Below are 23970 nucleotides of genomic sequence, written 5' to 3' on the forward strand. Positions count from 1 at the left end.
ATGTGAGAGGAGGACCAGGGGGGCCAAACCTGAGAAAAAACGAAGCCTAAGTACTCATTGGAGACAGTTTTATACCTATTCTCCTTGTGCAGAGAGGCTGCTCCCTTCCCCTGTGGGATTGAATGGTGTTATGTTAATAAGTATGTTTGTTTATTGCCATAGTATTTAAGTGTTCTGATACCACCGTCATGTCACTCTCGGGACTTCTTGGAAGGGGCTGAAGGGGCTTTGTAAGCAATGTCAAAGCCATCCGTCAGCTATGAGTGAATGAAATGCGCAGCGAGAATATCCGTTTCTAGTTGACTGAACCTGCCTCTGTATGAGACTATTTTGATTTTAAACCGTTCCTGGCTCATTTGCGACCAATCCAGGCATTTGTTCCGCGATTGGTACAAGGAAACCATCTTGCCTGTTAAACACAGGTACGTGAAATTCAGCGAGCAGAGGAGGTAGTTTTTCTCAACTCAAACTCACTTTTAATATGCAAAGACGCCACGTCTGTACAATGCGAGTTCACCTTATGTTTTTTGTTCCACACTTACATCCCCTTGTGTTTATGAGTGCCTATAAAAGTATAAAAAGTCATGCAATATGCATGACAAGCGGCCTGTATTTCTTCCCATGTTCATGTCTGACTTTGCCATCAAGAGGTGTCATATTATTATTCTGAACAAAACAGGAGGGTGTGAACCCAACTTCGACGGTGTTGCAGACTGGAGACCATCCTGGTCACTTGACTTCATATTCTGTGGTGCAACACGGATCAGTCTGGACCTCTTGCCGCCAACATCGATTTCATGGGGCGGGATTACGTGATTGACACGGTTCCATCATCAGCTATGGCCCAGTGCCTGATTGGCCCCGGTCACATCTCAGGAGAGATCAATGTGGGTTACGGGTCCAGACGGAACCGAAGGTGAGGTCATGTGATCAAGAGGGTCTCCAAGCTAGAGGGGCTGGGTCTCTACAGAACCTGGTCCTGGAGAGGACCAGAGGAGGGAACATGGTTATAGGGGGCTGGGTCTCTTACGGAACATGGTCATGTACTGGCGTGCGTTGAGGTTCCAGTAGCCCCAGTTGGTCCGATAGCCGTGCAGCGTGGCGTACTCCTCGTGGTTGTAGGCCGGCTCCGTCCCGAAGGTGTCGATCACCCGGATATGGCACCTGAGGAGGGACACACAGGACGCTTTGGGTTCATGTTTCCTCCACATCTGGGAGACTATTCAGCAGTGTCTTTCTGTCTCGTGTGTTGCTATTAATAAAAGATCCTAACAAAAATGTTATAGATGTATTTTTTTTAATCATCTTTCTGGACGGGCTTTAGGGTCTAGCTAGCACTATATTTTATCTGATTTTAACTTTTTTATGCGTGTCTCAGTTTACATTTATAAAAAAACCCTTTAGTCAATAACTCAATATGTAAGGGATAATGAATAGAACGCCGGTCATTATCGGGGAAGTAATCGTATTTTCCAATTAACTCTCATTATTCTCGGGTGAGGATGTTCTGTTCCGCGTTGAACATTGAGGTGAACGACGATGAGACACACTGCAGATACAGGCTCAGAACTCAATCCCAGCCTCATGACTCTTTGTTCTGTCCAGCGCATCAGTCCTGGGTTGAGACACCATGACCAGACAACAGTAAACAAAAGGAAGTGCAAAAACCATTAAATACCAACGACGCTTAGTCTGACATTTCGACCCCCAAACAACGAGAAAATGCCATTGAACAGCTGAGTGCATACGGCAAAATATCAGCGAACAGCAAAGGTGAGAGGTGTCGCGTGGGAGGTGAGACACGTTGAAATGTGAAAACAACAATACAGTGCAACACGGCCGTCCCCTTCCCGCGCTCTGACGCCAGAACAGGAGCACCTTCCTCATGCGCAATTAGGCCCTTTATATAAATACTGAAGATGCATACTATATGAGACCGGTTAAACAGAGGGTGCTAATTAGGAGTTGGTAAGACCTTTGCAGATTCTGATTGCCAAGTTTTCCTCATTATTCCGCTCTCCTTTTCCACCTTTGTCTCTTTCTCTCTCCGATTTCTGCTCTCATATACACACACACACACACACATACACACGCAAACATGCACACACACTTGCACGTGCACACGCATGCACGCCCGCATGTACGGTCGCCCATATACACGCAAACACAGACACATACACACACACAAACACACACTCAAACAAACACAAGCGTCACCGCTGTGCCCTTGTCTGTGGGACAGATGTGTGAGGGTGCTCATTGTTGCCACAGAGCGAGCTCAGGGGATTAGCACAAGCATAGTCTGCCAAGTCAAAGGACTTCCCTTTGCCAGATAACCCTCCATGTGTGTGTGTGTGTGTGTGTGTGTGTGTGTATGTTTGTGTGAGAATGTGTGTGTCTGTGTGCTTATGGATGTGCCTATGAGCGCTTGGGCACGTAAGGTTAGGAAGTCAGAGAAAGAGAGTGAGAGAGTCAGTTTGCTCATGCTCCTATCTCGGTTTCTGTATGAAATAAAAAGGAAACGGAAAAGGTACGGTCAAATTGTAAGGCATAACGAGACAATGTCTCGCTTTGTGGTCTCTCAATTTCTCTCTCTATCTCTCTCCCTCTCTCTCTCGTTCTCTCTAAATATATATATATGGAGATCAATAAATGGTCCATGAAGGAGAAAAAAAAAATAAGGAGAAAAGGAACATAGCCATTCAAGTACAGAACATTCATTTCCTCCGCCCCGTGCCAAATACTTCATTTCCATTATGCTCCACCAAGTGCTCCTCCGCTCCAATTCACCAGTTCCCCCCTCCCCCCTCCAACCACCCTCTACTCCAATGTCCTTTCAGAAGTGGTCTGAAGACCAGGCTTCCCTGCAGTCTGAGCACCATGCTCACTGCTGTAGCACACTGTGGCAACGCTCGCCTCCGCATCCACCGGCCACGATGCTGCCTTCGGAGATGGACGAATAGGGTTATTGCCTGGATCTCGTGTGAACTGTGTAATCTATTCTGCCAATTAAAATGCTATTCACTGATTCCTATATTGTTGCAATAAGTTAGCCTTGTGAGATCGTCCATAGTACAGTTGGTGTTGCGCAAAAGATATTCAAGCAGCAATAGATTTTCGCATATGGGCACGTCCTTGCGTTGTTCAAGGGCTCTTGCCAAATCTGGTTGGGAAGCAAAAAAAAGCAAAAACTTCTTCTCCTCTAGAAATGGCCTTTAATGCAGATTTCTGTCAATCTTTTAACATCTTTATTCAGTGGATATAGCTATTTTTATTTGCTCTGTAGATTTCACTTTTCTTCGGCCCTGCCATTGTTTTTTTTAATTTGGCTGACTGCACCGCCATGAACTGAAACCCCCACCTATGAGCGCTGAATGGTCTATCATACCTCCTCCTCATACTGATTGGTCTTATCATACTTCCACTGGTGCTGATTGGTCCTGTCATACCTCCTCCTTGTGCTGACTGGTCCTATCATATCTCCTCCTCGTGCTGATTGGTCCTATCATACCTCCTCCTTGTGCTGATTGGTCCTATGATACCGTTCATCCACCGTTGGTCCATGTAATCTCGGATCCAGAAGTCCTACTCTGTTAAAGCAGAACTTTTGGGTGGAGATAGTACAGTGCCAGACACAGTGCCAAAACATCAGCCTCCAGGTACATACGACGACAGACCCTTAGCTAGTGTCATGAGCAACCTCTGTGTTGTTCCAACGATGACACCGCTGTGTAAAGGGGTCTACCGTTCACACGGCCAAGTGCAAACCCCCCCCCCATCCCTAAAATATAAATCAGCAGATTTCAGGAAACTTTCGTTCAGGGCCCAGTGCGTACAGATAAGAAGCAGGAGTGGGTGGAGTGGTGGGGGAGCTGAATATCTATCAGATGGATCAGAGACGCAGGGTTAATCTGGGTTAAACGGCTGCTCAGTGGGGCTCAACACGCCTCAGCCCAGGGAGGAAAGGGACAGGGTTGTACCTTGTCGCTTGCTCACACTCTCCCCGTTGACGGCCCGGCTCGGAAAAATACGACACATTGAGGTAACCACTTTGTTCCGGCTGGACGGATTGTTCTTTCTATGGAATTGTTCTGCCTTTCGCAGACCGTAACTGTGAGATTTAAACCAGACTCCTCTTGTGTGGGTGTACAGAAGTTTTGCCCTAGTTTCACATTTTTCTATATTGTTTTCGGAAAATGCTAATGAAGTTTGCTGCAATGTTTGTAAATCTGCTGAACACAAATGTTTAAAGAGTATTATAGCCAATTGGATTTGTTGGGGTTGTTTTTATCCTTTTTTATTGATATTTTTGCCAAAGACAGAAATACAATCACGACATCTTCTAAATGAGAGGCTTATCTGTCCAGTTTATTTTTTCTCTTTTAATCATATGTTGTCGTTTTTTTATCCTGACCAATCAGGAGGTATCTGTGACCAGTTTTAATGTCCCTTTCGGGACAACAATGGAAGTCTTCCCCGGCTAAGATACTGAGCGCAATTACACTACCTATAGCCTGTTATCAAGACTTAATGACATTATCTCAAAGGTGTTATAGCGATAACTATGTTCTCATTCCCTGTGTCCACAGGATAATATAGAAAAAGCTGAATCATCATGTAACTGCACCATTTTTACAATAAGCTCCCTAAAACCTGTTTTCACACCTCTAGGAAAAATTGCGAGATCATGACTGTTTGATGTTATGAAAATGATGTTGAAGTAAGTTTCTACAAAATTCCCAATTCGCACCTTGCCAGGCGGCTTGATTTGGAGATTCTATCCAATATACAGTATGCCTGGGGATACAACGAACAACAGTAGTTCCGACCAATCTGCAGCCTATGAGGAACTACCTGAACTCTGTGATAGGTGATAGACGGTGATAAACAGAGGGTTCATCCAGTCACCTGCCAAGTACTTTTTAAAAGGGCCTGCCCTTTTCCAAACAGTTTCCAAGGACAACTTTCCAGATGGTTCTGTGTAACAGACCATCTGGCGTGCGGTGCCAGATGGTTATAAAGCACTAGAAAGTCATACTTGAGTAAAAGTAAAGATATCTTATTTGAAAGTGACTCTGGAAAAAGTCATCCGTATGCAAATTATTATTAAAGGTCCCATGACATGAAAATCTCACTTTATGAGGTTTTCTAACATAAATATGAGTTCCCCTAGCCTGCCTATGGTCCCCCAGTGGCTAAAACTTGCGTTTGGTGTAAAACGAGCACTAGCTGTTCTGCTCGCCTTTGAAAAAATGGAGGCTCAAGCTCGCTGATTTGGAATGTCTTTATTTATGTCGTCATAAAGCATCTAAGCTCCTCCCCTTGCTCTGCCTGGCCCACCCAGAGACGTTGGCCCGCCAATGAGACACGACCGTGCGAGCGCCACATGTGTGTAGGGTTGGGTATCGTTTGGGTTTTATCCGATACCGGTGCCTACTCTGTACTTTTCAAACGGTTCCGTTGCTAAAACGGTTCTCGAACCGGTACTTAAAAAAACGAAACTGCACACACTTGCATACATGCACAACTTGTTATGAGTAATAATAATAATAATAATATTAATTACTTGCTGAAAGCAGGCAGGCACGCATCATGGCGCAACATTATTGCCAAAGTCATATTAAGTAACATAACTCAGGTGCGCAAGGCAGCCACAGGAGACGCCAACATTGTTTTCAACCGCTCGGTACCGCGCTGTATTAATTCCCAACTTTTAAAAAGTAAAAGTATTTGAAGCGAATAACGACTGTTTTTGATTGAAACTTTCTGTTTATTTTGTTTTGAACAGAAAGTTTTGGATGCATGCATCGGCTTTGAGTTTGTTTGTTTGTTACTTTAAAATTACATTAGCTCGCAACACACACACACACACACACACACGTTCATTCACGTTCACCCACTACAACCTGCCGATCACTACAACATGCCGATCGTCAACGCGCTGCGATGCCGCAGCGCGTTGACAAGTCCGTCCCGAGTCTCGAGGAGCCCATAGGCTTTATGGTTTATATGTTTGAAAGCCGTGACACACTCTTTTACCAGTTGGCCTGAAATACCACGCCTCGCAGTCATGGACCTATAAAGAAAGTCGTAGTCGTACCATGCGTGTTTAGCGCAACATTGAAAAGGGTCCCGTCTGAAACAGTGTCGCGGAGCGCTGCGTTCCGAACGTTGTGTAATCAAATACACCGGTATGGCGGTATATAACAAAAGCATTTCCTAACGAAAATACACACCGTTATTCAGTCTGAACCGGTTTAGCGCCCAGCACTAACGCAAGTTGACGCCGCGTTAAAAAACGGCAGGCACCGTTATGAGGAACCAAAATGTGCGTTCTTATTCAATCTCGTTACAACCGTTTACGTTGGAACCGGTTCCCTACTGGAACCGAGTTTCGGTGCTCAACCCTACATGTGTGTGTGTGAATACACACACTGTAACGCAAGTGTTTCTTGTCGGTTCTTTGACGTCTCTTGTATTTCCACAACGAGACAGTGGGGGTTATCTGAGCCATGGTTGAGAAGGAATTGGGGGAAAGGAACTTTGGCTTTGACTCACTGAAGTACATGAACTGCGATATGCCGCCGGTTGCCGCGAGGCACCATCGCCCGGCAGCGGGCAGCCGGCAGCAGGCAGAAAGTGGAAGAACCAGAGACGTCGCAGAACCCGACAAAGTCGTTTGTGATTCATAATATCGTCTGGAGGCGCACACAGCTTTTGGCCGTGATAATATGTATCATATGATATAGATATCTATGTATTATTTGATATTATTTAGATATAGAGCTCCAGGACTGTAACGCAAGTGTTGTACACTTCCTTGTTATTTGGATAACTGTTCTGCTTTTGGTGTTATGGCGCATAACACGTCGGACTCTCGTCTCTGGTATTTCTACAACGAGACTCGTAGTGGGGGTTATCTCAGCCAAGGTTGAGAATGAATTGGGGGGAAGGAATTTTGGCTTTGACTCCCTCAACAACATGAACCACGACATGGAGGAGAAAGGGATTGTTGGCGGCGAATGTCTCCCGCTTGAGCCCCGCTGAGGGACCACCGCCGGAGGCGTAGGTGCCTAAGCGCTGCCCGGCAACAATCCCTTTCTCCTCCTTGTCGCGGTTCGGTCTACTTCACATTGATGTGGACGTGGAAGAACCAGGAACGTCTGAGAACCCAACGCGGTCGTTTGAGATTCATAATATCGGCTCACACAGCTTTTGGCTGTGATAATATATATTATATGATATAGATATCTATGTAGGCTATATGATAATATTTAGGTATAGAGCTCCAGGACTCCCGTGTGTTATAGAATATTTACAGAACACGGCTAAAGGCTGTGTGCGCCTCGCCATTGCAATACATCCACTGTAAACAGAGCGCATGGTACCGTGGCTGCAAGCTGCTCAGGGCCACACCCCCACCCTCCTCCTTGACCCGCCTCGCTCCTCCTCATTTGCATTATAGCTACAGACACCAAAACAGCATACAGCAAACAACATTTGGGGGAAGCTCAATGTGCGACTGGCTCGGAGTTGCTGTAACTCTGCACCACGGATGAATTTCGGGAACGTCTTTGAATACCGTGTTAGTTGCCCACTAATACCTATATTAAAGAATACATAAAATAGCATGTCATGGGACCTTTAATTATTAACTATTTATAGGGGGAATGTTCCCAAGTTTCACAAATAGAATTTAACAAGCATATATATAGGTAAACATTTGTGGTAGCAAATGGGTGTTTGTCTTTGGTCATCATATATAGTGGAAGAGGAGGTTGGTACCGCTGCTTTCGCTGTACATTACGGTCGTCAGGTTGGGTTTGTCCAGTAGATATTGGTTGGGCCATGTGGCCTTGAAGTGCTTCAACTCGTTTTATTTAGTAGAGAGTAGGCATACCGATGATGAGTGCACTGCAAATGTATTTGAGTAAAAGTACCATCTATTATTTCATGTACTGAGGTAAGAGTTAAAAAAATTCAATTCAGCAGAATTATAAAAACCCAAGTAATCGGCAAATGCTGGCCTGTCAGGGTAATGATATACTGATATACCCGTCATTTAGTAAAAAAAAGTATGCAAGGCAATTAAGGACAGAGGCTAACCTTTTATCTGTAATTCAGACTCTTAATAGACCATTAATTTAAGGCCTTAACACTTTTAACATTCAGCAGACAGAATAATAAACACGCGGCCCGAAACATGCATTAAGTTGATGGATTGCTAAATAAAAACGCTGTAAATGGTTAGCTTTGTCATGAATTAGGGGCCGAGTTCTGCAGACTCCTGCATGGCTCCAGTGGGGTCCGGCAACCATCGCTAGCAGGAGTGCTTAGCACTCTTTGCTAGCCAGGCTAGCTTCATCTGGCTTATTTACTTGATGAATAGACATGTGTGCGTAGGGACCACCGGACTGCGCACAACAGGACGGTGGGCAGTGAGTAACAAGGCATAAATAATGAATGTGGACATTGGCGGAAACTTAAAGCAGGAGTAATTACAGAGACCTGATCCCAGAGCTCTGGGCTTGATTAACCATGCCTCTCAGCATGTAAGGCTAAAATAGCCCATTCCTTCCCAACGGGGCAAAAGAGAAGAGAGTATAAGTGAGAAAGGGGAGTTAAATGTCATTGCCCCCCCCCTTAAACACCACATTCCCCCTCTGAGGGGGTTCGTTGGATAACTGGGTTGAGATAAATGGATGGTTTTTCTACAGGACTGTCTGCTTGGAGTTACATAATAGAGACAGGGCAGGGCACAAGACAAATAAAGTATCGTTCAGAAAGCCATGAGTCACACTGTCTACAGCCTGGCCTTCATCGCCCCGAATAACACCTTCATAAAGGCAGACTCCCTGCTATAAGAACCATAAACACAAAGCCACGATATACTTTGCAGGGGTGTACATTTTAGTGAATGATGGATAAGCCTAACTTAAGTCGTATAAGTTGAATGAACCAAATAACAATTGAAGGGCTATACATCCATGAATGTCCTTGCTATATTACTGAATAATAGCATTGCCTACATGTCCAGGAACCACAGTAGGATCTAGCCCACCGTGGGTGGCGACCACAGAGACCAGGCCGCAGAGAGAAGCTGTGCTCGGCGAGCAACGGAACCACCTAGTAGAGTGTGTCATGTATGTGTGTTGGCTACGTGGGGTGTTTGTGTGTGTGTGTGTGTGTGTGTGTGTGTTTGAGAGAGAGCGAGAGAGAGAAAGTGAGAGAGAGAAAGTGAGAGAGAGAGAGAGAGAGAGAGAGAGAGAGAGAGAGAGAGAGAGAGAGAGAGAGAGAGAGAGAGAGAGAGAGTGACAGAGGGAGAGAGAGAGACACCCACACTTGGAGAGAGAGAAGACGTGGGCAGTGAGAATCGGTGAAGCATTGCTCTCCAGACCACCAGTAAATCATTTCCCCCGCCCATAATTGGATTTAAAAAATACATGGAGCTCTCCTTTTATAGGTGTCGTTGGTCGGGCTCCAGATATCAGCTCCAAGGCCTTCACTTCCATTCTTTACACCCCTCGTATTCTCCTTCCCTTCCTTTGTTGTGTTATCCTACATACACTCTCTCTATAATTGCAATTCCTTCCATCTGTCTTTCTTCCACTGTGTCCAAACCACATCCCTGCTGATAAAAAGCATGCATACATGCGCACACACAAACATATGCACGTATGCACGAAAACACACACGACATCACGTCTGTGCCCTGAAATACACATGCATGTTACACGCACATTACACAAACGTTACACACTTAACCTGCATGTTACACGGCTGTGGAAGTGTGTGTAAGGGGAGCTTTGGTGCATTGTGGATCTGAATGGGAATGATGATCCTGATATGAACATCAACACGTTGAGGTGCGCTTTTGAAGACGTTGGCGTGATGCCGCAGGAGCGGTTATGGTCCAGCGGCCCCTCAGCACACTCATGCACAGGCACACACACACACACACACACACACACACACACACACACACACACACACACACACACACACACACACACACACACACACACACACACACACACACACACACACACACACACACACACACACCATAAGCTCAATTGGAAAAATCACATATCACAGGTGTCCAATAAATTGGCTAGAAACATTGGGGTTATTAGACGGGTAAGACACGTGCTGTCAAGGAAAATTTGTATGGATTTATATTACTGCCTTATTTATCCCTTTATATCCTATGGTAATATAGTATGGGCTAGTACATACAAAACCAGTGTAAATTCGATTTTTCTGTTACAGAAAAAATTTGTTAGATCTGTAACCAACTCCAGTTGGGACGCTCATAGTGCTCCATTATTTCGGAATCTGGAGTTGCTAAGCATATATGATGTGAATACTCTTCAGATCGGCACTTTTGTTTTCCAGTTTTTCAATAATTTACTTCCTTCTTCTTTTAACAGTTTTTTTATAACCAGGTCACAGATCCATAGTCATCAGACCAGATCTGTAGATCTCCTTCACCGGCAATTTTTCAGAACAAATCTGGGACAGTTTTCAATTAGGGACAGAGGTCCAGTCGTTTGGAACAGTTTTCCAGCTACTCTACGTAAACTTTCATCTTTAGCTACTTTCAAAAAATACCTTAAAATGTACCTAATTTTAAAAGCCTATGATAATATGATAAACTGAATGTATGCTGCATTGTCTTTTTGCTTGTTAGTTACATCTTTACTTTGCTTTCTTACTTTTACTCAAATGTATTCTCATTTTTGTAAAATGACTTTGTAGTTGTTTTATCTCTATAATTCTACTTTTGTTTGTCTTTTTTTTTTTTTTTTTTTTTTCTTTTACTTTATTTTCTTTACCTTATTGTATTTTAATGTCAGGTGGACATCCTTAATAAGCCCTTCGGGGTTTCTTTTGTCCCACCCGTGCATCTATGCATGTCTATGCAAATCTTCTTGCCTTTTTTTTTTTTTTATCTTGTTTATTTGCACAAATAAAAACAAACAAACACACACACACACACACACACACACACACACACACACACACACACACACACACACACACACACACACACACACACACACACACACACACACACACACACTCAAACCAAGCCATCATCTAGCCTGTCAATCAGACTGGTTTATTCCTCTATCATTCTGTCCATCATAAGTGTATTTTCATCTGTGCAGCTGCAGGGAAAACAAACTAAATGTCAATATAGAGCTTTCACACATAGGCAAGATAGAAAGAATGACAGTTCCACAAATGTGTGGGAGTGAACGCCTAACAAAAAATGACATTAAATCGTATCCCATAATTTTATGCTTCAGTCCAACGCCTTGTAAACAGTTTTGTCAACATTGATTTTTATAACCCTGACCAAACTTTGTTGTTTGCGTCGACATTTCGGGGTGGGGACCATTCAACCCAGCGTGAGCCACAGCTAACGGCCCCCGCCCCACCGAACGCGTGGCCTCGAGTCTGGCACTCGCCTCCCATCCTCTGTATAGGAGGCGTGCTGGGCGCGTGCTCGCGTGGGGTAAGGGATTCTTGGAAGGCTCGCGTGGGGGCGTGTGACAGCGCCGCATTGAAGAGGCAGGAAAGAGGTTCACCTTCAGCACGACTTTATGGCTCAACTTTATGCAAATGAGTGAGTCCTGCAGCGCTCGTTCGGCCGCGCGATTGAACAGTCGACTTTCAGCGAGTACTGGTGGACCGTACGGACTCGTGGTGGAATCTCATTTCCTGGTTTTAGCACTTCCATCGACAAAGTGGTAAACTCCCACAAGCAGCCACTAGAGCGAGTGCGGGGGGTTGCCAAGCGTTGCCACGATCGAGGCCACACGTTTGGGGCTGGGCCCCGTTTCCCGATATCGATGGATCTTCGCTCGTAAGATCATTCTCTCGATGGATATTTTGAACCATCAATAATTTCTTTGGAGCGTTTCCCGAAACTCCTCTTAACGTGAACGCGCATTCGCTGCACTCACGACGATCGTACCTGTCCACTGACATGGTGCTGAAACGGGCTATGACGCAGGGGGAGACGCAGGAATGTCGGAGGAAAATGGGGTTAAAAAGGGTTAAAATATCTCCCCATCAAGGCCAACAGAGTAGCCTACGAAAAGAATAGATTGCAATAATATGAATGCTAAAGATATTAAAACACAATTGATTAAGCCTAGGCCGACATACATATCAGTCCTAATCCTGAGCGCACGATCGGGAGGTGGAAGTTGCGCTTTAGATGCCTTCACAAGTCCAGCGGAGGGCTCCAGTTTTCGCCGGCCAAGTCATGCGCTGTGATATGTGTGACAGCTATGTTGCAGTAACATTGCAGCTAAGGCTGGGGTAGCTTTGGTTGAACCGGAGGACATTGAGGACGATGACGACGAGGAAGATCGGTGTGAGGACGGCCTCCCTCATAACTACGCGGCTGGTTTTCATGCACGTCGAAGAGTGATTGAGACTTTTTTTTAACCCCCTCCACCCTCCCTCATGTCACTAAACATTCCCGTCAACGTGACCAATCCCCACCATATCCCAGCCTTTTGCCTGCTCCTTTGCATTTTTTTAAATATTTTTATAATTAATATTTTTATTATTATTATTATTTATTTATTTTTTACATTATTTTAGGCTACGTTTTATGAGTAGCCTATGTCAGTCTGCACAAATCCCCCCCACTTTCTCTCACACATTTTAAGTGCCCTGCCTGCTCAAACATTTCCTGGACTGTCTCTCTCAAACTAAGAACATAATGGCCCACATTAGGCTCAGACGCACGTGATACACCATTACCAATGTGTTATAATAAAACGCATCCAATACTAGGAATGTCCGCTGGTTACGCCACTGAGGCTATAGTAGGCTAACGAGGCTCTTAGCGTCCTACGAGTACCCTGGAGCACTCGTTAGCTACGAGCGTTTTCAAGACGTTCGTATCGTTACCAAAGATGCTTTCGGGAAACGGTGTGAAAACTGTACGATGCTCGTACGACCCACTCTGCGATCCACTTAGGCTAAAGATGCTTGCGGGAAACGGGGCCCTGAGCCGTAAGGCTCACTCTATTTTGAAAGTAAGCTTCAGTCAGTAACACTCCGGGCTGTGTTCGTGAATACCCAGTCTTACGTGGGATTACGTCACATCATGTCACCAAGACAGGCTCAATTGGTTTCATGTTGGGCTTGTCCAAAAAGTGAACCGGACACGTGTTTTGTCTCATTGTTTGACACAATTATGTGACGTCTGTGAGATATATATTTACATGTATGTATATATGTATGTATACCTAATCTCAGTGACGTTTCCGATTATGAGCTCCCTGTCTCCGCACTGGTTCAAGATTAGCTTCCATCCTGCCTGAATCTCGTGACTGGGATGGCCTACTTTACAAGTTGCTCTGCCTTTGTAGTGATGCCCAAAGCAATTTGTAGGCTCTGAGCACATTTCTATAAAGACATGAAAAAATGAACAAAAAGACAAATGCGAGTACAGAGCATCGCTTCTCCGCTGGCGTCTAATTTGGTCCTCTCCTGTCAGCTTCAATGCTGTTAGTTTTTTCTCCTTCTTTCACTCACTCTTTCTTCTCTGCAGTTGTCCCCTTATTCCCCACCCCCAAGCGTTTGAATTGATCGAAATTCTCAGAATTCTGATCAATAATAGTAAGCTCCTTACAAAAGTCTTGATTGAGGCTCATCACTGCGTGTATATTGTGTGTGGGTGCGTGCGTGCATGCGTGCGTGTTTGTGTATGTGTGTGCACGAATACTGTGAATTCCGTTTTGGAAGGGAATGCGGGACACATCATGGTACCCACACATCTGTTTATTTGTGTGTGTGTGTGTGTGTGTGTGTGTGTGTGTGTGTGTTCATTTGTGTGTCTGTAGCTCCCTTGTTCTTTGTTCACAGTAGTTGATAGTTGAATTCTGTACAGTAGTTTATATATATGTGTGTGTGAGGAAGCGTGTGTCTATGTGAGGCACACGTTTGTCTGTGAATTAGTTTGAAGCTCCAGCTCAGGGAGATGAGCTCAGAGTGTTCCAACTCGACAGGGAGAGCAGAGACATTCATAGGGGGTAACAGGCTTTTCACTGGCATCCAATGACTTCACCCAGGGACTAGGGCAGCAACAGTCAAACACACAGGCACAAACACACACGGGTATTACCCAGTGATCACCTAACCTGTGTCACATCTGTCCCCTTCCTTCTCTGAAACATCTCAAAGCGAGGGCTTGATCTGTGAGCTATCTGTACGCTCACACACTGCCATAAACAACCTGGTGGATTCATTGCCTTGCATAGTACGTTGTCTTTATAAGTAAAATTCAATATATTAAACATCTCTTGTTAAAAAACCCACTCTCAACATCGCCAGGAAGTGAGCCAGATGAGCCAGAGATCCTGGGTACGCTACATTGACACACGCATGGACTAAAGTCACATCCAACATTGTGTCCAGCCTGCACTCTCCTCAGAGGAACATGTATGTAGAAGGTCAAGAGCTCATGCCAGGGGAGTCCACCTTCCGCACAAGGCAGCTCAGCTCTGCCTACACAGCCCTGACCCGGGCTGTGCGTAGGGACCTGTGTGCTTGAGATGAACATTAACTTGAAGAGTGGTTCAGTGGTTCAGACAAGGCTGCCCACTGATTTTTTTATTGAATACTCTATAGTTACAACACCTCCGCTGCGGGCGCTTGGAGGATAACACATCTGGAATGATGCGGTGAGGCACGGTTTAAACTGTGCCGACCTAGGCTGTCTGACGATGTGGGTTTTGCCAAACACCCAGGGGCTACTGCTATGTTTTTAAAGATTGTGAACCGCTGTGTTTCTATTTTCACTGTGAGAGGGAGATCGTTGACGCTGCTCCCCGGCTACTTGGCGAGGATCCAGCGTATTTTTACGGGTCGTCAGGAGTTTGTATCTGGTAGAGGGAAAATGCATCCGCTGTGAAATGCTTGTAATAGGTTTGAGGCTCTGCTGTTGTTTAGAATCAAAAAAAAAAAGGCGGAAAACTGTCAAGTCAACGGAATTCTCTGAAATCCTGTATTTCTGTTTTCTGAGTTTGCCTCATTGGAGTTTGCGTTTGGGCTACGGTATCCTCCAATTAACAACCGGATTTAACACTCTCCCTGGTTTAGTTTCTATTGTGTTGAAATGGATTACATTGCTGAGACATAAGAGGGAGATCAGTGAATCCCGGGCAGGGGTTGATGCAGCAGACACGGACGCCTCAGAGACGCCTTGGATGGCGCACTTTTTGCACGCCCTTCCAGGGGGTCTCTGAGGTGTTGCCGTCTGCTGGCAGGGCGCTTTGTGCAAAGCTCTCGGAGAGCATGTCCAATGGGCCAAAGTGCGCCTTTTAAACTGTTTTAACGGTCCAATGGACCCCACGAGACACTAAGCTCTTTCGATCGCTTTAACTGTATTATTTATTATAATTAAGGAATGATCGTTAGTATTTATTATTCACTGTATCCCTACACTGCCAAAATCATCTTCACATTTTGATAGACCTTTGGCAGCGTCTTGTCCTTCGTTGCCCAGTGGCACTACGACACGCCCAGTTAAGCTCAGAGAGCTCAACATAGGTACTCTTGTGCCATAAACGAAAGTTATGTTAAAGTGGCTTCGAATTTTTGAAAAGGTCATGTTCCCTAAGTTTGCAGCTAGTTCCCTCACTCAATCACTCACTCCCTCCCTCAATCCCTCACTCACTCCCTCATTCACTCACTCACTCCCTCACTCTCTCCCGCCCTCACCCACTCACTCCCTCACTCTCTCCTGCCCTCACTCACTCACTCACTCACTCACTCACTCACTCACTCACTCACTCACTCATTCCCTCACTCACTCATTCACTCACTCACTCCCTCACTCTCTCCCGCCCTCACCCACTCACTCCCTCACTCTCTCCTGCCCTCACTCACCCACTCACTCCCTCACTCTCTCCTGCCCTCACTCACTCACTCACTCCCTCACTCTCTCCTGCCCTCACTCACTCACTCACTCACTCACTCATTCCCTCACTCACTCATTCCCTCACTCACTCCCTCCCTCCCTCACTCCCTCCCTCACTCACTCCCTTACTGGACATCTCATGCGTGAACATACTTGTGTTTCTTCAGCGACAGCCCCATGTGCTGCTTCATCTGCTGGAGGCCATGGTAGTCTGTGTAGATGAGGTCAAAGGGCAAGGGGCCGGTGAGCGGGCAACTTCCTCTTCCTGGGGGAACGCCTAGGAACCTGCAATAGACACACACACACACACGCACACACACACACACGCACGCGCACACGCACACGCACACACACACACACACACACACACAAGCACACGCGCACACACAAGCAGAGCCACAAATTTACTATTTTGTTACATTTTGTTACAACATATATTATTTATTTTGAATCCTAACAATTAAAAAACAGGTCATTAATTATGCATGTCAACTGAGCCTATTGTTAATATGTGGCCTTGTATTTGTCTTCCCCAATCTTTGGGGGTTTGATAAAAAGTCTATATTTTAGTACACTTCTTGAAAGCAAACTATCTGAATAAATAGAGCATAACCATGGAAAGATACAGGCGGGATTCCCCGAGCATCTTCAAAGAGTCCATAATCTGTGTATGTGTAATGTCAAGGTCTAATCATAAAGGTTTTATTTGTGAAAATGCCAAAATTATTTATTTGTCAGAAATACAACAAAATGAAAAATAAAACTGAAGAGGTTAAATCAATTAAATAAATAACTCAAATTTAAAACATTTTAGATGATTAAAAGAAGAAATTATGGCGTTAGGAAAACTGGGATGAAGGTGTTCATTTATGGCTAGTGATTGAGGATTTAATGAAAATAATGAACAATGGTTATGATTGCATTTGCAAATAAGCTACAGGTCCGGACCATCCTTCGACGGTACCGTAGTCTGGAAACACTCTAATGGAGGTTGTGTGTGGCTGTAAAAATATGCATGTCCTCCGCTATATGTGCACTCGTGGATCTAACCCATAACTGTGTCTGTATAAACATATTGGCAGACAATATTATTGTGATGAGTGTTCAGTGGCTGCCTAGATCCATGTCTTGTCTAAGTGCTGGGAGCTGAGTAGCGATATATAATGGACTTGACATTAATGGTGATGGCTCAAGAGCCTCGTGTTACCATGGCCACTGATGTGCTACTGGACATCTGACCCGTGAGTGGTCTGCCAGCGTTTACTTTGGCCCTTCCGAGGCAAACGGCCCCAAGGATAAGGGCGGCGCAGACGCGGTTTGAAACCCAAGTGTATTTTGTCTCCTTGTTGTGATTTTCCCACGAGTGGCTTTTTGATCGAAGTACGTTTTGACAGCCTTGTACAAGCCAAACTAATACAAGAGCAGGCACAGGCCCTGCATAGAGAAATAAGCCATGATAAAAGGTTTGGATGACGAATGATTTTACACGATAAGGATAATTAAAGGACAATACCAGCCTGGGTGATCAAACCATCATTACTGTTTCCTGGCTTCATTAAAAACATCTGTTACTAATATAATTAGTCAAAAACACTTGCTTGTTCAAATTCTGCCTGAGAGCAAATGTATACAGTGGCAATAGAGCACTTAAAACTGATCAACTCTCATTGATTCCAAAAGAGCGAAGTCCTTTAATGCGATGGTGCGTGTGGGCAAAATGCTCCATACAAGTAGGTCATTTGAATAAATTATAACAGCAACAGATGTTTATTTGCAAGGGACTGATGATCCAGACTGGTATTGTCCCTTATAGGAGCATTTCACCGGTGGAGGCATGAATATGTATTGAAATTGGGTCCTATATGTAGTCGAATAATAAAATAAAATTCTAATTTGGTGCCGTCTTGACCGACAAAAAAGGCAGAAAGTGACTTTTTGGCGCTTGTGGATTGAAGACAACGACTCCCACCATGCACCACGAGGCACAGCTTCGCTGGCCACTCCCGCTGATCTAGATCTCCGCCTATCGGACACCTCGCTGTTCCATCTACCAAGCTGATACCGCAAGACTGCTTGAAAATCATTTCACACAACATTTCTAGTGAAGATCCAGTACCTTCCGCCATTGTACTTCAGTTTTATCAACAGCCTCTGTTAGCTTAGCTTCAGACGCTGTGGATGTTAGTTTCTGCTGGTGTAGTCCCACCCACTGGCACTGCTCTAATAGGTCTGTAGCGTCAGTGGGGGGTGGGACTAGTGCTTGTAGTCTTACGAGAATCCTCCCCTATTACATTTCCTATTTACTTCTACGCAAAAATCGTCATATTGCGTCTATATAAATTTCATTTATTATTATTATTATTATTATTATTATTATTATTATCTTAAACAGGAAGGGTTGGAGATCGATAACGGATCTCTCCAGTTTCTCCAGAAAATAAGGGAATGATGCACGACCATTCAAAAATATGAGTGGGTTTCTAACGATACAAAGCTTAATGGAAATGGGTGAAGTTTCCCTTTAAGAGGACGCAAGAACTGAAGTGAACATTGTGAAAAATGGACATGAATAAATGATCATTGAAGTGTGTGCATGCTTGTGTAACTCACTAGTTCCTATAAAGTGTGTTAACCTGTGTCTCATGAATCTTTTAAGCATGCACATCAGCACGTTTCAAAGAATTTCCTGCTGGATTTCACACGTCCGACCTTGTACACATGAAGACCAGTGGAAGTAGGCACTTTGCCTTATACTTGCATATTTCTTACAAGTCCATTGCCCATTAATAGCATTACTGGACTATGCCCTTTCCCATGAATAACATCTCTCTTAATCACAGGGAACGGGAGCCAGATTAGAAGCGGCCATTCACCCATGTGTGCAAGAGTTAGTGTCTGAGCTTTTCCACAGCAATTTAAAGTTTTTGGAAGAAAGTAATAACGTAATATTATATAAACGTCACCTACAATTTGAAAGTGACCTTTCGAGACGGACCAGATGTCAACGGGGGGAATAGAAAAATATGAAAAAGAACATGGCGGAAAATGTGGGTATTTCTAACCCAGGGGTCTTTGGCATACAAATATGACTCACAGTTTCAGCCCCATAAACGGAGCAGATTCTGTTCTTTTCAAATGGGCATAAAGGGACCTTCCTGCCTGTACTCCTCTGGTGAGCTGCAACCCCTTTCAATGTGAGCACAGCGAATGCATCAGAGCCACATTCCATGAGTGCGTTCCGCCCGCACTTCCAAGGCCGGCAACATAAAGGAACACAGGCTGCCTTCGGGGGTGGGGGGGGGTGTGAAGCTGTACAAGATTAGAGCTAATGGCAGACAAGGTCAATTGTTCGGTGGAAGGCACAGAGAGAGAGACGGTGCAATTGGAAGAGAGAAAGAAAAAGAGAGGCAGAGAGCGAGAGAGAGAGAGAGAGAGAGAGAGAGAGAGCATACTATTTCTCTTTGGTTGCTAATTAATTTACCCATACCGGCTTGCATTGCATTTCTTTGCATTTCTATGATGATAATATTAAGTGTTGATATCCAAACCAACAAAGTACAAAGTAAAACATAGAAAACGAATAGAAAGTACGTAGGAGAGTGAAAGACAGAGCGGGCCCTGAATAGTAATTATCTTGTGTGTGCCCAGCATTAAGTAGACGTTGACACCTGTGTGTGTGTGGGACACACTAGATTTCCATCTCCTGCAAGTCCTACCCCCCACTCAATCAGCTGTTCAAACTCTGATGGGTCTCTCCGTATGCTAACCGCTTTTACTCTCCATCATGTTTATCCGTGCACGTGTGCTTGTTTGGATCCGTAATACTACCAGAGATAATTTGAAGACAAAAGAGATTAGATCGCTTAAATCCTAACAGACGTGTTGATGAGAGCACGAGAGGAAATCAAACACAGTCTCCTTCACCGCTTCCTTGGTGCCACAGCTGCACGGAGAGTAGAAGGGTGGAGAGGATGGGCTAAGGACCCCGGACAGCTCCCTATTCAGAGGCAGGCTGGTGGTCTGCCTCAAATCTCGTTCCTCGTGCTCCAACACAGGCCTGATCACACGGAGAACCAGCAGTATCCTGATAAAGGATCAATGTGGAACCGGGACCGATTGGAACCGCGCCTCCGCTTCAGAGCCATTCAACACCAACATCGACCGTGGAACATCTGACCAATCACAACCTTCGGATTTCGTAACCAAGCACCGGGCCGATAATGCTATCCTGAACATCACGCGGCTAAGGTTGGGCTGCTGTCTACTCAGAAGTGCCTTCATCATAATGAATTTTTACATGCACCATCTCCTGCTGCCTTTTCATGCAGGGTATTGCCTTATCCCACTGACTTCCAACACTGCGTACGTGAGGTTTCTCGGGTGTGTTGGTAATCTCATATTCTCACCTTCCAGGATTCATATACCACTGATTTTCTGCATGGAAACGCGAATTCGCATGTTCGAGGTAATTCTCTGTGATTTATTGATCCCACCCGGGGTGTTCATTGCTGTCTGTGTGTGGGGCCTGTACTTCTGCCATGCAGGTTAAACACAGTGTGTTCTGTTCCAGCCTTCATTTCCTTTCTTCAATCACTGAATAAATTGGGTTTCTTTCTGTTCGTTAAAAGAAAAAGTATATTTGCAACCCTTTCTTTGCCTCGAGTCGTCATAATGCCCTCATCACTCACAGACACGCACACACTCACACACAGACAGACACACGCACACACTTGCACGCACACACACACACACCTATTAAGTGAGCTGAAAAGCTGTATTAAATTAATGACATCTACTGTGAGGAATGCCAGCCCTAATATAATATGCATCATCACTCTTTTCCATTAGACTTCTTCAGAGCCATGTTTGCTCACAGATGGCTATCTGTCTCCCTCATCAGTGGTGTGTCTTGGGGGGGGGGGGAGGGGGGGGTGATTTGATGAAGGCCAGGATTTAGATAATTGGCTCACTGCCAATCTCATTGGTCTCGGTATCGCCAATGTTAATGGCCATTCGGGGCAGGAGGGTGGAAAAAAGGAAGGGTGGTTTAAAAGGGAAATGGAATTGTAAAAATGGAGAGAGGGAGAAATGGAGAGGCCTCACGGTTGCCATTAGCAATTCATGGAAACGGTGAGGCAGCGTGAATGAGTGCTCTGCTTTCCGAAAAGGAGTCTTATTTCCTTCTCTTGCCTAGCAGAAGAAGATTAAAGACATAACTATAAATAATGCCTTTTCCCTATTCTATCGAAGCAACCTGCCCTTTTCACCTGTGTTAAAAGCACTGATGAAACCCATTTGTTTATGAACTGGCCGATGCTGCTTTAAATATTTTGTGTATTTACATGAAGCTTAACGGATCTAAGACAGTTTTCCTAATCCGTCTCAAATGACATTGTTTACTTTAGAAATCTGAGCAGAGTACGGTGTAAATCAGTTATCTCTTCCAATCTTTTTGGGAACCTTTCCCTCTCATATCCGGCCCTTGAGAACTGCCTATTCAGAATGTTTCATTCCCCTTTAATAAATATTTGTCGTTGCAAAACAAATCTGCCCTGACAAGTGCATACAATTTTATGAGAACTATTTAAATATTCATACACAGCGGTAAAACACAAAACCATGTCCTTGTGTTACATGAATTGGTTGCCATTCAGCCCGACAGCATCTTCGGATGCTTGAGCCAAACTGCAGGAGACTGCACAGCGCCTCGGCCAAAAAACTGAAAGTGCAAGGGGGCGGAGAAGCGCAGGATCTCCGGTTTTGTTACAGAGATATTCGGACGGACTCAGAGAGAAACTCATTCCAGCGTAGGCAAGATGAAGGCTTGAAAAGACGATATCAACAGATCTATTTCTACAGTGGCCAGTCTACTACACGGGTTGGATTTTAAAATCCAACCCGTGCAGTAGTTTCAAATCAATAATTTTGGATTTGAGAAAACATTTACAGGGCCCTTTGTCTAAGGACGTTGGTGTTTCCGGGCACCTATACGGCTGCGGGAAGGGTTTAGTGTTGTGTGCACTCTGGATCTCTATTTAATGAGACCTCCAACAGGATGAGCTGCGGCAGCACTGCGAGGGAAATCGCTGTGGAAGAGCCTTGCAATCAGTGCAAAGCCCCCCATGCCCCATCGCTTATCCCAACAGGTCCCGTTCACACCTCTGAAGCCACGTCGTAGTCTGGTTTCGTGTCCGACTTTTACCAAGTCGTGATTTGTTTATTTTATTCATTGAAAGCTCGAGGCTCTACAGCATAGTGGACAGAAAAAATAACCCTTCCCATCCAATCGATGGTCACCAGTAGCACGTTCGAAGAAGTTCTGCTGAGCAGGTTGTTTCCGGTCTACACCCGTTCCGTGTGACATGCGCCGGCAGATCCCTGTCCCAAGGAACACGATGGGGTAGAAATAAATCAGAACCGAAAGGAGGAGCTTGTCTGCCCTCAGCCTTTCGATGTTTATCTAAGGTCTGATTTGTGAAACAAGCCTGACAGTGGATGATAGAGTTGTGCTGTTCAACAGACTTTTCAAACCAGGTCACTACCCCTGCACTGGTTTATAAGAGGAGAAGATCCATCATTTGTGTATGAGCAACACCTATTTTTGTCCTACAATGACACCTCTGTGAAATGGGTCTAAAGATCCCGCTGCACGATCTCCTTAAGAAGCACGTCATTAAAGAGCAATACAAAAACCAATAAGTAATCCCAAAGCATTACATTATATATTAGGGGACCTAGCTAGGAGAATACATTTAGTCACGGATGAGTTCGTAAAGCAGGAGTGGATTCTGAAGAACGACGTGAGACTGTACCGTCTAGCTGAGAGCAGAGCTGTCATGTTCATGGAGTTGTAAACTGGCATTACAGAAGATATAGGAGTGCCAACGTGAGGTAAAAATGAAGGATGGGAGGTGTACTCCGGGGCTTATTCTTCAAACCCACGTCTGAATAACTTTTAAACTACGCAACAAACAACCACAGTCACACACGACACACTCAATCTCACACGCTAATCCACTCCCCGTCTAGTCTGAGATGTCTCTGCTACATCTTGTTGTGATTGCACACAGGTTTTTGACTTTGATAAATGTGCTTATTGCGCGAAACAAGCGTGTCTATGGTGTGTGTGTGTGTGTGCTTTTCCCAAGAGAGATAACACTCTCCTATACACAACACACATAAGCATGCTTACACAGATGCAAATTTATGTTTCCATGGTAGATACTCTCTCAAACAAACACAGACACGTGCACGCACACACACACACACACACACACACACACACACACACACACACACACACACACACACACACACACACACACACACACACACACACACACACACACACACACACACACACACACACACACACAGGTATGGCAGGGAGTCGAAAGGCACTAGTTACCCACGGAGTCAAGACACGCTGGAAAAGAGAAGGCTGCAGGGCATTGTTAACACACAGATGGAGAGAGAGAAGGGCTGGGGAGGAGAGGAGGGAATGTAAGGAAGGGAAAGAAGGAGAGAAGACAATGGGGGAGGAGATAGAAAAGTAGGTGAGAGAAGAGGAGGCTTGAGCTGTAGAGAGCGACGAGGAAAACAAAGGTGTGAGAGATGGAGAGAGAGAGAGAGAGAGAGAGAGAGAGAGAGAGAGAGAGAGAGAGAGAGAGAGAGAGAGAGAGAGAGAGAGAGAGAGAGAGAGAGAGAGAGAGAGAGAGAGAGAGAGAGAGAGAGAGAGGACTGAGCACAGTGAAGTGATAATAAGTATGAAGATGCCTCTCTAACCTGTTCAGTTGGAGTATGGCCTCTGGGCCTTTGTGCATTTGCACGCTCGCAACCCCACGGGCACGCACCCGCACACCAAAAGCATATGCACCCACTTAATGAAGCCTGCCCCGTTGCGTCTCCCCCGGCGACAGGCAGCACACTTATTTTGCTTTAGTCAGCAACTTGTGATCAGATCCCAGTAAATCGTGATGTATTACACAGGCTATCAGATGTGAAAGACCATCTTGTGT

General features: G+C 45.0%; 1 protein-coding gene across 1 annotated transcript in view; it reads right to left on the minus strand.

The window, feature by feature from the left end:
• The window catches only part of LOC132454144 (alpha-1,6-mannosylglycoprotein 6-beta-N-acetylglucosaminyltransferase B), a 133608-nt gene that overhangs the window by 19432 nt on the left and 90206 nt on the right, over positions 1-23970 (minus strand). The window contains exons 9-10 of the mRNA XM_060047348.1: positions 16106-16237; positions 1031-1164 (exon numbers count right to left, since the gene is read on the minus strand). Coding sequence (XP_059903331.1) covers positions 1031-1164; positions 16106-16237 — 266 coding nt within the window. The remainder of the gene's footprint in view (positions 1-1030; positions 1165-16105; positions 16238-23970) is intronic.

The sequence above is a fragment of the Gadus macrocephalus genome, chromosome 3 (genome assembly GCF_031168955.1).
Source record: "Gadus macrocephalus chromosome 3, ASM3116895v1".
NCBI classification, from domain to species: Eukaryota; Metazoa; Chordata; class Actinopteri; order Gadiformes; family Gadidae; genus Gadus; species Gadus macrocephalus.